Below are 14226 nucleotides of genomic sequence, written 5' to 3'. Positions count from 1 at the left end.
CAGTTCATTTTTTTTTTTCCTATCAGCATCTGACAACTTGAACCTTTACTCCTTTATTATTGACACCACCTCCTAAGAATGTAAGCTTCCTGAAGGCAGGGTCTCCTGTATCTTTATTCCTGGCCCACAATGAATCCTCAGTAAATGGTTAATGATGATTGAAGAAATGAATGAATGAGCACGCCAGGGCTATGGGCTGTGTAGAGTCCTCAGAATCTTTCCTATATCAGGAAAGTTTGAGGTATGGAAGCAAGAGGGGGGCAGTACGGCATTCTGAAGAAGGGGTGATACCAAGTGTGGGGTATGTTCTCTCTCAATAAACACCCAGCATCCATGTGTGCCAGACACAGGGTGTGCAATGTGAAAGGACATGACCTCTGGGTCTTTGGAAGGTAGTAACCGAAATTACTCCATCTGGAGGTGAGTAAGTGGAGTTTTGGGAAACTAACAGCCGAAGGTGAAGCCTAACAGAGAAGGCAAAGATAGGGCCAGGAACAAAAGGTAAGGAAGGAAAATAAAAGCTCTGTCGGTTGTGGTGGGGGCAGAATTATGCTAATGGAGTATCCAGTGCCAGCTAGTCACTTGGGAGCAGAGAATAAAGTGGCCTGGTGGGTGGGGTCTTCCTTGTAACCATGCTAAGGAGCTTGGATCTGAGTTTGCAAGTTGATGATTTCATGCTTTATGAAAAAAGCAAAGCTCTTCATTCAAACAAAATCTTAGGCCAACCCAGCATGTAGAATTAGGCCACCTGACTGTAGGTGGAGTTGCTTTACGGAACCAGTAGAAGGTTTCCGCTGACCATCGTCTTTCAGTTTCATAAATCACGGCTGCCTATATTCTAGTCCTTAGTTCCCCTTCATTTTGATCATCTTTGTCTTAGGAGGATCACAGCTCCCCATTAGAGAAGTCAGTGCTGCCTGGCCAGCCCCCAATGAATGGACATCTGTGTTTCCTCCTTCTTCTATCCCTAGCTTGTGTAGACATCTCCCTCAGCTCACTTAGCTGGTGCGGTAGGTAATGTGGCTGGCCTGGCAGAAGGAAGCAGAGAGGACAATTCAGAGGGTTTGGGGATGGTTCAGGTGGGAGAGGATAAGGCTACTTACCATATTAGTCTGTTTTCTGTTACCTGAGATCAAGTATTTTATAAAGTGCAGTTCTTTTTTTTTTTTTTTTTTTTGTGGCAGAGGAGAGGAACAAACTCAGGGCCTTGCACTTGCTATGCAAGTGCTCTTCCAGTTAGCTAAATCTTCATCCCCCCTCGTGTGTGTGTGTGTGTGTGTGTGTGTGTGTGTGTGTGTGTGTGTGTGTGTGTGTGTGTGTAAGTTCATAGTTCTAGAGGCTCATAGGCCTGTTACCAGCATTGACTCAGCTTTGGTGAAGGCCTCAATCCTGGCAGCCTGTGAGGGTGAGGATTACTTGGTGAGACCTGAAGCCAAAGACTGGAGCTAAAGCCTTCTGAGATCACACCTGAAATGACCCCCTACTCCCCCAGGCTGTACGTCTTAAAGATCCTGTCACTTCCTAATGGCCCTTCACTAAGGACCAAGCTCCCAACCCACAGAATCTTGGAGGACAAATCACATTCAAACCATAGTATTCATCAAATATCATGTCTAGAAAACTCTACCTCTCATGTCCTGTGAGTATCAGGCCATTTGGACTAACTCTAGACAGACTGGCATGTGGAGGTGTAGAGGAAAGTAGAATATCACAGAGGTTTTGTATCAAGAGATAAGCACATTTGGGGGTCACAGAATAGAGACCAGGAGATGATCTCCTGCCAACTTATTTTGTATGGCTCCTAGTTCCATCCCAAGAAAGAATCTGATTGGCTCAGCAGAACCTGAAGGCGGATCCTTCTTGCCTCAAACTCCCAGCCTGGATTGACCAGTAGCAGATAGAAGAGGGGTATGGAGCCATTCACAGGCTACTACTCTGGGCTATACAGCTTGTATACCACAAAGGAACTCCAATGGCACTAAAATCTAGCCTTTGCTCAGAGGTGGGACAGTCCACACCAAGGAACGCTGTTTCTTTTTTTGTTGTTTTATTTTTGAGCCAGTGCTGGGGCTTGACCTCAGGGCCTAAGTGCTAACCTTAGCTTGTTCTCTCAAGACAGTGCTCTGCCACTTGACCCACAGCTCCACTTCCATATTTTTTGGTGGTTAATTGGAGTTAAGAGTCTCATAGACTTAACTACCTGAGCTGGCTTCAATCCGCAATCCTCAAATCTGAATCTCCTGAGTAGTTATGATTACAGGCACTGAACCATTGGCCCAGGTTAAGGGATGCTGTTTCTAGTAGGGCCAGCTAGAGGGGTCAAGCTTTTGCAACTTGTCCAGCTAAAGAAATGTGTTTTCTAATTGTTCCTCCAAGAAGGGATGTTTTTCTCATCATTCGCACTATGTGCTGGCTGCTGTTGTTCCTCTAGGGACATCCTCAGAGAACACAGAACTGAATTGAGGGCCAACTGCCTCCCAGCCCTGCAGCTGGAGTTAAGGCTGAAAGGACCTTAGCTGTCGTGAGGTGTCCCCTACCTTCATGTTGAGGGCAGAGAAACTGAAGTTCCATCTAGATCTCATCCCAGCCCTGAGCCCCAACACAGGCCTCTGCCCAGAGAGGCGGCCACACAGCAGCGGCCGGTGTGGGGCCCTGGATCACGTGCTCCTGCTGCCTTTGCCATATTTAGAATCGCTGGATCAGGGGAAATTTCTCCTCCCAGCCCCTGAGGATTCTTGGAAAGAGCCTCGCTCTGAAGCCTGCTTACTGCCCCTCCCCTCATCCCCCCTGCAAGAGTAAGTGCCATTCCCCCTAGAGAACCATGGGATCCTCTAGACCAGGCTGTGTGTACCCTTTTGTCAGGAAGTTCCTGTCAAGTCTAGTTGAAGTTCCTTTTTCAATATCAGCTCTGGTTTGTGGTTTAAGAAGTCCCTTTCTAGCCAGGCACTGATGGCTCATGCCTGTAATCCTAGCTACTCAGGAGGCTGAGATCTGAGGGTCACGGTTCAAAGCCAGCCTAGGCAGGAAAGTCCTTGAGACTCTTATCTCCAGTAAGCCACCAGAAAACGGGAAGTGGCACAGTGGCTCAAGTGGTAGAGCGCTAGCTTTGAGCTGAATTGCTGAGGGACAGCGCCCAGGCTCAGAGTTCAAGCCCCATGACCAAAAAAAGAAAGAATAAAAAAAAAAGCCCCTTTTCAACAAGCCAGATGTGGTGGCACACACCTGTAGTCTCAGCACTCAGCAGGCTGAGGCAGGCTGATCTTGAGTTTCAGCCCAGTTTAGAGATACATAATCTCTCACCCTAAACAAATAACCCCCCAAAGTGCTTTCTTGCCTGCAGGTGGGGGGCGGGGTTATGACCTCAGTCCTATAGGACCCATGGCTGAGTAGGACAGACTGGCCCTGAGGTCCCTGAAAGCTGAGGAAAGATAAGGCCCTGCCTCTGGGGCCCTGGTCTGGAGAACGAGGAAGGAATCAGACTCTCTCCAGTCCAGTGACAGAAATCAGGCCAGCTGGAGCCAGGGCAGGCCCCAGACACTGGCAAGGCTCAGTCTTGGGGGAGGGGCCCTGGTGAGTGGGAGGCAAGGTGGTCCTAGAGGAAGGAAGGGACAGAGCTTTAGTGTATCTATAATCTGACCTTGAGATGGGGGCTTGTATCCCCTTCCCCCATATATCCGCGTTCTCATTAGAGAATCATGCCTTAAAACCATAAGAACTAAAAAAAAAATCCCCAAGTGCTTGCATTGAGGTCGTGGAATGTTCTAGGGCTCAACCCCCATTCTTGCTGGTAGGGATAATGGCCCTGGGTTCCCATGGGGGCCCTCTCCAGGGCTGCCTCAGATCTGGCACCCTGCCTTGCTCCACCTGAGACAGATTTGCCTCCTCACAGAACCCTCTACCCCACTCACCCCCATGCAAGAGCTTATCCTCCAGCCCCAGCCGAGTCTCCTACCTACCTCTCTCCTCCATCTCACCTACCTGGTTGATGGCAGTGGGTGGGACTTCCTGTTCAGCATTAGCCCTGGCTGCCCTGGATCCCAGCCTCCCAGTTTCCCTGGGGACTTCATACCATTGCTCACTCCTTTCCCTCCATCCTCAGCTTTCCAGCTCTATACACTCATGCTTCCATCTTGTGTGTATTTTTTTTTTTTTTATATTGGAGCTTGAACTCAGGGCCTCACACTTGCTAGGCAGGCACCATTCTACCACTTGAAGAACTCCACCTTTTTTGCTTTAGTTATTTTGGGGATAAGGTCTTATGCCTCTGCCTGGACCAGCCTGGACTGTGATCCTCCTATTTTATACTTCCTGTGTAAATAGGAAGATGGGTGTCATCTTTTATTGATTGAGATGGGGGTCTCACTCACTTTTTCCCCAGGCTGGCCTTGAACCACAACTTTTCCAATTTCTGCCTGCTGAGTGGCTGGGATTATAGGCATGAGCTGCCATATCTGACTTATGACTCATCTTAAAAAGAATACTCCTTTCCAACTCACCTGCCTCTGTCCTTTGTAGTTTCTCGATTCATTTGGGCCTATTCTGGTCCCTAATCCCTCTAAGGCTTCCCTGGCCAAGGTCCCCAGTGACAAAGCTCACTGGACAGCCTCCGCTGCCCCCATACTTTAGTCACCACCTTCATTTGGTGTCTCCTCACCGGCACTCCCCACCTACGTCTGTTCTTCCCTAGTGTCCTCTCCCCCACATGTCCACAGTGCATCTCCCTCATCATTTGCACCTCTTCCCAGGTCTCCCATGAGCTCATTCCTCTTGCTTTATCAATGCAGTGTCCTAACCAGAAATAAAGGAGTTTCTTTTTTTCTTTCTTTTCTTTTTTTTTTGCTTGTCTTGAGGCTTGAACTCAAGGCCTGAACTCTGGGCCTGGGCGCTGTCCCTGAGCTTCTTTTGCTCAAGGCTAGCACTCTACCACTTGAGCCACAATACCACTTCCAGATTTTTCTAAGTGGTTTATTGTAGATAGGAGTCTCACAGACTTTCCTGCCCAGGCTGGCTTTGAACTTTGATTCTCAGATCTCAGCCTCCTGAGTATCTAGGACTATAGGCATGAGCCACCAGCGCCCAGCAGGAGTTTCTAATTAATCACCAAGTCCTACTTCACATAGCATCCTGAAAGCCATTTACTTCTTCTCTCTGTTCCTGCTGGTACCCTGTCCCCTGTTAGGAAACTGAGTCATGAAGGTATTAGAACAAAGAAAGAGCAGAAAATGCTTCAACAGACTAGATCAACTTTATGAAGAGTTGAATAGAAACACCATGGTGACCTGAGGAGAGTCAGGAGACATAAGGCGGGCACGGGAGCGGGGGTGGAAGGGACTTAAGTGGGGTCCTGGGTAAAGGTGGTTGGAGTACAAAAAGTTTCGGGAGGGGACTTTGCAAGTTTGTGGTTTCAGCCTGAAGTAATTAATGTGGCCTGGTTCCGGGAGCCTGTTGTGCAAACCCACTGAGAAGGTCCAGGTTCAGCCAGAGTGGCCTGCTTTGGGAAATTCAGGTACCTGTTACCTGGGGAGGGTGGGTGTGTATAGGGATAGTGGACTTACTCATTTTGGGGATTGCAGATTCCCATCATCCCCTGTCCAGGCCACCGTCACCTCTCAGCAGAATTACTGTGGAGCCTCTTCTGTCTTCCTAATCAGTCTCTCCACTCTAGTTCATGTTCCATACTGCCCCAGTGGTAGCCCTGAAACACAAACACAAACAAATGTTATTCTCTGTCTTCAAACTCTTCCATGGCTCCCATTGCCTTTGGGATACTGTTCAAGTGCCTGAAGGTACCACTCAAGGATCTGTCCCTCTGGGTTTCTCCGTTGTCCCCTTCGCTTTAGGCCCCCACCATGCAGAACTACCAGCCATTCTCGGCTCCTTCCCTACACACCTGCGTCACTGCTGCTTGCACCTCATGCTGCCTCTGCCTGGGGAATCCCAACTCTGTCTAGACACCTCCTCCAAGAAGTTTCCCTGTGGCTACCGAGAGTTACCTGAGGTGACTGCCTTCGTACACCGTTACCATCTTGTCTATTATATCACTGCTGCGATGTTAATTTCTTGGGACTGTTTATCTCTGGCTTCACACAGTAAGCCTGGATGATTGTAGCTAAACGAGGTTTCCTAGGTGGCTGTAGCTCATAAAAGAGGTGGCAACTTCTTTTCTGCTCTGATATTCCCTGCCAGACCCACCCATCACAGCCCTATCTCTCTAGCATCCCAGTGTCTGTCCTAGGGACATCCCCTCTGAGCTTCCACTTCTCTGCTGAGACTTTAGTCATCATGGAATCATCCACCTTTATGTTGTGGACAGAGAAACAGAGACCTAGTGATCCAGATGGTCTTGAGTTCAGATTCTGCCTTGCCACGTTGAAAAAGTAAGGTTGATATAGCTCCTTCTGTTTCTTTCCTTCCTAACTTTTTTGGGTAGTATTGGGGATTGAACGCAAGACCTTAGGCTTGCTAGATAGGAACTCAATCACCCGAGCCACTCCTCTAGCTTTTTCTTTTAAGTAACAACTTCATTGAGATATATAATTTATAGGCCATAAAGTCCCTTCCTTGCTATGTACATATGCTCTTTTGTGTAGATGTCACACTGAACCCTCTGACCCCTACCTATATACTCATAGTCCTGGGCTTGCTGCCATGGGGGCTCAAGAAGTGGACACATGCATGTGGAGTATCCAGCCAATGGGAAGTCCTTGGTCAGCAGGAACAGCTACTGTGATGACTTCAGGTCCCTCAGTGAATTCAGGGTGAAGCCAATATTGGCATAATACCTCCCCAGCATCCCCATCTCCCACTTCCTGAAGGCCATGTCTGGGCAGTAATTTGAACAGGTGTGGATGGGATGATGGCAGTAACTATAGTTGTTTAAAAAGCTCTGAACTGGATAGTAACTGACTCAGTGAGCCAATTAGTCTTAGCTATGATTCCCACACAGAACAGCAGCACTGTTCATTGGAGCACTTTGTAGAAATGCAAGTAGCTAAGCATTGTAATCTCAGCACTGGGTAGGCTGAGGAGAAAAGGTTGGAGTGGGGGATAAGCACCTTGAGTAACCAGGAAAACAAACCTTTAAGTCTCCTTTGGACTCTGCCCTCATTCCAGAGATCTGCTCAGGAGAGAAGGGCATTTCCCCCCTCTCCCAGGGTCTCCCCTCTTTGGAGCACCACAACCCTGGAGCCAGCTCACAGGATCCTTCTGCCTGTCTCCTTTATCCTTAGACCCCAGACATTGACCTTCTATCTGCTGCCCCAAGAGATTGTGTGTGTGCGAGGGCAAAGACCAAGGCCAAGGTCAGCACCGCTGAGCCTCAAGTTAGTTTTGGGACATCCCTAGCTTTGCTGTGGAGTCATTGTGTGATCTTGAGCAGGTCTCTGGGTCCTGGGTCTCCTATTCTCATCTGGAAGATGAGAATCATTCATCAGGAATGCAGGATGTCCTTTCAAATGAGTTGCGCAGTAGAGGATAACAATACTCCCTGCCAGCCAGGCACCAATGGCTTACACCTATGTTTGTAGATACTCCGGAAGCTGAGGGCTGAGAATCATGGTTTGGAGCTAGCTCAGGCAAAGAAATCTGAAAGATTCTGATCTTCAATTAACCAGCAAAAAAAAAGCTGGAACTAGAGGTATGCCTCAAGTGGTAAGGTGCTATTCTTGGGGGGGAAAAATGCTGAATGAAAAAGAAAGAAAAAAATGTTGACACTATTAATTCAAGCTCTGGTACTGGCAAAACAAACCTAAAAACCTCAACTCTGGGCTAGGAATGTGGCCTAGTGGTAGAGTGCTTGCCTAGCATGCATGAAGCCTGGGTTCGATTCCTCAGTACCGCATACACAGAAAAAAGCCAGAGGTGGCGGTGTAGCTCAAGTGGTAGAGCGCTAGGCTTGAGCTGAAGAGCTCAGGGACAGTGCCCAGGCCCAGAGTTCAAGCCCTACAACTGACCAAGGGGGGGGAAAAAAAACTTCAACCCCCCTTAAAGTTCATGTTTTCTTAGGAAGGATGCTGGGGACCCCAAATCAGCAATGGATATTCTTAGAGCTCTAAGAACTTCCACAGTGGGTCCTAGTTTGGTGACTTTGATGTTTATTTATGTGAATTCCCGCTGGTCATTTTCTCAGCCTTTTTAGCCTTGCTGTGAAGTCAGTCAATCAATCAGTCAATCAATCAATCAGGGTGAGGAGAGGGAGAGGAGATGAGGCTCGTATGTTAAAGAGGATGGCTGAGGAACGCCTCTACAAGGAAGTGATATTTGAGCAGTGACCTGGATTAGTAAGGAGCAACAGGTAGAAGAAGCAGCAAAGCAAGATGAAGCCTGGAGATGGAAATGTGTTAGATGTGTTCCAGGAATGTTCAGGAAGCCAGAAGGATGGAAGTGAGCTAACAGGGAGTAGGGAAAGGTGGGCTGGAGGCCAGACCTTGCAGGGCCTTGCTGGCTGTGCTCAAGAGCTTGACCTTCACTCTCCATGTGTGATGGAAAGTCAGTGGAGCGTTCCAAGCAGAGTGATATTTTTCAGCTTTACATGGTAGGAAGATCACCCTGGCTGCTTTGAAGAGTAGGTAGTGTGAAGTGAGAGGAAAGGCAGGAAGATCCATCAGGGGCCAGATGATGGGGGCTTGGTGAGGGACAATGAGAACTGGTCCGTGAGAACTGGTCCGTTCATGGGTATGTTCTGCAAAATTTCCTTCCTTCCTTCCTTCCTTTTCTTTTCTTTCTTTCCTCAGAACTCAGGGCCTGGGCACTGTCCCTGAGCTTCTTTTGCTCAGGGCTAGCACTTTACCACTAAGCCATGTTCCCAGTCCCTGCAGAATATTCTATAGAGCAAGATGTGGAGGACAAAGACAAGAAGAGCCACGGGTGGCTTGGTTATCCTGGATGTCTGTAACCAGCTGGTAGGCTAGAGAGGGGACAAGTTCAGTTTGGAAGGCTACCAGACATCCAAGAAGAGATGCTGATAGGCAGATGGACATGTGAGCTGGTCTTCTAGGAGTTGTTACCACCCCTCACACCTGCTAATGGTAAAACCTGTCTGTGTTGTTAAGAAAATGCATTTAAAACAAAAAGAAGGGGCTGGGAAGGTGGCTCAGTGGTAGAGTGCTTGCCTTGCATGCATGAGGCCCTGGGTTCAATTCCTCAGCACCACTTAAGCAAAAAAGAAAAAAGCCAGAAGTGGCACTGTGGCTCAAGTGGTAGAGCGCTAGCCTTGAGCTGAAGATCTGAGGGACAGCGCCCAGGTCCAGAGTTCAAGGCCCCATGACCAGACCCAAAATAAATGAATAAAGAAAGAAAGAAAGAAAGAAAGAAAGAAAGAAAGAAAGAAAGAAAGAAAGAAAGAAAACAAAAAGAAAAAGAAGAAAAAGAAAAGTCATTTATGTATTAGAGGCATGGCTCAGTTGGTTGAGTGCTAGTCAGTGAGCAAAATGTCAAGTGCTGAGTTGGAGTCCTGGTGTTGGACCTAAAAAGAAAATGCATTATATACATATCTATATAGATATATACATGTATATATATGTACATGTACATATATGTACATGTACACATATGTACATATATATGTACATATATACACATAGATATGTATACATACATACATACATACATACATACATACATACATACATACATACATACATATATATATGGGCGCCAGTGGCTCATGCTAAAAAGCCTAACTACTCAGGAAGCTGAGATCTGAGGATCCCAGTTTGAAGCCAGTTTGGGCAGTAAAATCTGTGAGACTCTAATCTCCAGTTAACCACAAAAAAACAAAAAAGAAATGGAGTTGTGGCTCAAGTGGTTGAGCTTTATCTAGCTTTGAGCAAAAATACTTAGGGACAGTGACCAGGCCCTGAGTTTAAGCCCTACTACCCACACCAAAAGGGGAAAAACAAAGACACAGGAGTGGGTGAGGAGTGGATCAGATCCTCCACTCCTCAGATTCAGTCCTAAAATACAGTAGTAGCAGCAGCAGCCAGGCCACTGAGGTAGGGCTACGCATGGGGTCGTGGTGTGAAGAGACCTCCTTGAAGCTATTTCATCCAGTGCCCTCCTGCGGGAAGGGCTGTGCTAAGCTTTTGTGGTCCTTTTTTCAGGCTCTTGGCAGAAATTCTTCATTGCCTTTGTCAGCTGTCCATAGACCTTAGGCAGCAGTGGGCACATGGATCTCTTTGTTGGGAATTATTTTCCTCAGTATTTTTCTTGCCACATCAAAAGTTAGCACATCTATTAAATGCCTGCTTCATAACCAGTTAAGTGAAAACAGCAGATTATAAAATCTCAGGGGCAACATGACCTCAGTGTTTAAAATGCAGGAGCTTCTTACATATGTACCAAGAGTCACCAGGGTGCAGAATTAAGGGTTTTGACTTTTCTTTTGCTCTTTTGCTTATAATTTCTAATATTTCTTGAATATGGTTTGCTTGGATAATAACAAACCAACATATGTAGTGCCAGTCCTAAGCCAGGGTGCTGTCCCTGAACTTTTTTTTTAATTAAGTTTTTTTTTATTGTGAAATTACCGTACAGAGGGGTTACAATTACATGGGCAAGGTAATGAGTACATTTCTTATCAAGCATTGTTGCCTCCTCCTTTGTTTCCCCTTACCATCCCTGCCCTCCCATCTCCCCCCTCTCCCTCCCCCCTCCCTGAGACTTTTTGCTTAAGGCTAGAGCTCAGCCACTTGAGCCACAACTCCACTTCTGGCTTTTTTGGTGGCTAATTGGAGGTATGAGTTTCACAAATGTTTCTTTTCCTCTCTTGATGAAGTTTCTTCCTTTGTGTTGAGGATGAGGGAAGTGTTGGATGAGTTAAGTTCTGAAGTTTCTTCCTGAATGCCTGGTTCTGAGCTACTTGCTAGCCCCCAGCTGTCCAGAGGGGACTTCTTGGTCTCAATGGCCCAGCTCTGCCTGATCTCCCTCCTCCTCTGTTCCCTTCCATTCCCTGATTGCCCTGTCACTGGGTCACTGTCTCATGGTGAATTCCAAGAGATCCCACAAAGGCAGTGCAGCCATCCTCACTCTGCAAAGGGGATGCACAGGAGTGGTGGCCCCCCCCCTCAGTCAATGACCTTCCTCAAGCCCTGGCTGACCTCTGGGATACTTCTCTCAGACAACCTTGTGAGTGGCTGGGACAGAAATGCCCCTCACAGCCAAGTAACTTCCTCTCTGAGCCACAGCTGTGTCAGGGTGTGATGGAAGAGGGTTGGGAGATGTTCGGGAAATGAAGCAGCCCGGAGCTTGGAGGCTGCTGCTTTTTGTACCCACCGCAGAGCCATGACTCCATGGAACTCTGATGCCAATTCCCATTTCTAAAGTCTTCCCAAATTGTGCTTCCTTCCCTACCAGGGAATCTATCCCGTCCTCCCAGCCATCTAACCACTTCCTTCATGCTGCAATTGTAGATTTTTGCTGGTCTTCAGCTGCCTGGTGCTGTCCGTGTTGTCCACTATCCAGGAGCATCAGGAATTTGCCAACGAGTGTCTCCTCATCTTGGTGAGCACAGGGGTCCTGGCCACTCTTTCTGAGAGAGGCTGTGTGAGGCAGTCCATTGGGACCAAGGGCCAAAGGTAGAGAGAGACTCTTACTCTGTGGGTCAGAGAACAGATTGCTGTGCTGTATTTCCTGTGCTAGTGGCTGACCCTCTCTGGGCATCATTTCCAACTTTATAGTTAGTGTAGAAGGCTCTACCTCAGTGTGAGGCCTTAGGATGGGCCACGTATAATGGGGGGGGGGATATTAGCAAAGTCTATTATATACATCATGGAAATATCACAATAAACCTTCACATTGTATAATTAATAAGTGCTCATAAAAACGTGGAAAAGGCTGAGCATAGGGGCTCACACTCATCCCAGCTCCTTCAGAAGCAGAGACCGAGAGGAGTGCAGTTAGTTAGCCCAAGAAAATGTTAGCAAGACCCCCATCTCAACCAATAAAGCTGTTTGAGGTGGTGTGCACATGACACCCCAGCCAAGCAGAAGGCTTCTGATCCAGGCCTGAGCAAAAACTGTAAATATAACAAAAAGGAATGGAGGTACAGCTCAGGTGGAAAAAACATGGGAAAAAAAAAAGAAATATATGCAACATAAAAAAATTGATAGGCCCAGCAAACAGGATGAATAGGCACCACCCTGTCCCAAGAAAAAAATGTCTCCACCCCTGACTAAACAGAACACCAAAACAGAAGCTCCTTGGAGACAGCCACCTCTTTATGTCACCCAGTCAGAGCTGGGGAGCCTCACATGGCTGTGGGTAAAGGCCAGGTTGAGGAAAAACCCAGGCAGCCAACCGGGTAGAAGGGAGGACAGATGTGCAAGGCATCACTTCCTTTCTGGAATCCTAATCCTTCTAGGAGTAGAACCCCTCAGGAGACCAATCCGAGGGTTGCTGGTTCTCCTAACCCAGTGTTCTGGCGGCGCCAGGTTGTCTGCCCTGGGCCCTGGCCCCTGAGAGTGGGGACCAGAGCTCACCCCACCCCATCCCCACAGGAATTCGTGATGATCGTGGTGTTTGGCCTGGAGTACATCATCCGCGTGTGGTCCGCTGGCTGCTGCTGCCGCTACCGAGGATGGCAGGGCCGCTTCCGCTTCGCCAGGAAACCCTTCTGTGTCATCGGTACGGGGCCTTTCCCACTGGGCCTGGCTCCTGACTCCAAACCCCAGGGTTGGCCCCCTGACCCTCTCCTGGACTCCCCACCCTGACTACTGACAAACTCAGTGGATCCTCCCAAGCCACTCCCTCCACTCCACCCCAGGAACCCCCCCCCTCAATTCTCCTTCCCCCCACCCCTGCCCGGTGTCCAGAGGCAGGGGTGCGCCCGTGACCTGGTCCCCCCTGCCTTGCAGACTTCATTGTGTTCGTGGCCTCGGTGGCCGTCATCGCCGCGGGCACACAGGGCAACATCTTTGCCACATCTGCGTTGCGCAGCATGCGCTTCCTGCAGATCCTGCGCATGGTGCGCATGGACCGGCGCGGAGGCACCTGGAAGCTGCTTGGCTCGGTGGTCTATGCGCACAGCAAGGTGAGCTCCGCTGGGGAGGGGACTGAGTGGGGAGGGGCGAGGAGGCTGGATGGGACAAGCCGGGGCCCCCAGGGCTTCAGGCAGCTGTCTTGGATATCAGAAAGGAAGAAAGGAGCGGGTTGGGAGAGAGCATAGAACCAGGGCCCACCGCCTGTACAAGAGGTGGAGTCAACACCTAGCATGCATGAAGCCCTGGGTTTGCTTCCTCATAAAAAGCAGCAGGTGGTGCTGTGGCTCATGTGGTAGAGTGCTAGCCTTGAGCAAAGGAAGCTCAGGGACAGTGCCCAGGCCCTGAGTTCAAGCCCCAGGACCGGCACAAAAGAAAAAATAAAAAAGTTTTTAAAAAGGAGTTCCACATTAAAAAAAAAAAAAAAAAAGAGGTAGAGGCTGTGGGTGGGCAGGGACCCTGGCAACCAGGCTGGCTCTGAGCAGGAGGCTTGGACTGAGGGGTCTTGCTCGTGGAAACTTCTAGATTTTCAGGGACTTCTCTCATACTGCCAAATGGGAAGCTGGCAGTTTCTGGGGAGGGCCTGATTGAAGTCTAAAAGTTAGACCAGGAGACATGGCAAGGCAAACATGGGGTGAAGGCCTGAGCCTGGAACCTGATGGGTCGTGGACAGGCTGGGCCCCCGCTGGTATTTCTGTGTGTGTGTGTGTGTGTGTGTGTGTGTGTGTGTGTGTGTGTGTGTGTGTGTGTGTGTGTGTGTGCGCGTGAATTCTGGGCCTTGTGCTGTCACTCTTTGTCACTGGTTCTCTATCACTTGAACCACACATACCAAGTTCTCTTCCAGACCTTGGCCCAGAGGCCATCTTGGGAGGTGCCCACCTCGCCAGGGGGCCTACCTCCTCACACTCCTCAACTTGTCCCCAGGAACTGATCACCGCCTGGTACATTGGGTTCCTGGTGCTCATCTTCGCCTCCTTCCTCGTGTATCTGGCTGAGAAGGATGCCAACTCGGACTTCTCCTCCTACGCTGACTCGCTCTGGTGGGGGACGGTGCGTGAGGGTCTGTAACAGGTCGCCCTTCCCCCTGGGACCCTCCCTGGAAACTTCCTGAGATCTGTCCCTTATGACCTTCCAACTCAGAGTTGGTCTGTTACTATCCTGGACCCCCAAGCCCTCCACCCTCTGGTGGACCTGCTGACAATGCCCCTCCCCTCCCCCCCCCCCCCCGCCCCATCTAGCCCCTTAATCAAAC

General features: G+C 49.0%; 1 protein-coding gene across 1 annotated transcript in view; it reads left to right on the top strand.

The window, feature by feature from the left end:
• The window catches only part of LOC138837827 (potassium voltage-gated channel subfamily KQT member 4), a 50466-nt gene that overhangs the window by 18816 nt on the left and 17424 nt on the right, over positions 1-14226 (top strand). The window contains exons 2-5 of the mRNA XM_070036822.1: positions 11409-11499; positions 12495-12621; positions 12852-13027; positions 13899-14024. Coding sequence (XP_069892923.1) covers positions 11409-11499; positions 12495-12621; positions 12852-13027; positions 13899-14024 — 520 coding nt within the window. The remainder of the gene's footprint in view (positions 1-11408; positions 11500-12494; positions 12622-12851; positions 13028-13898; positions 14025-14226) is intronic.

This window comes from Dipodomys merriami, unplaced genomic scaffold (assembly GCF_024711535.1).
Source record: "Dipodomys merriami isolate MVZ:Mamm:240054 unplaced genomic scaffold, mDipMer1.0.p SCAF_277, whole genome shotgun sequence".
Taxonomy (NCBI): Eukaryota; Metazoa; Chordata; class Mammalia; order Rodentia; family Heteromyidae; genus Dipodomys; species Dipodomys merriami.
The sequence above is the reverse complement of the archived record's forward strand: the minus strand, read 5'-3'. Positions and strand labels throughout refer to the sequence as shown.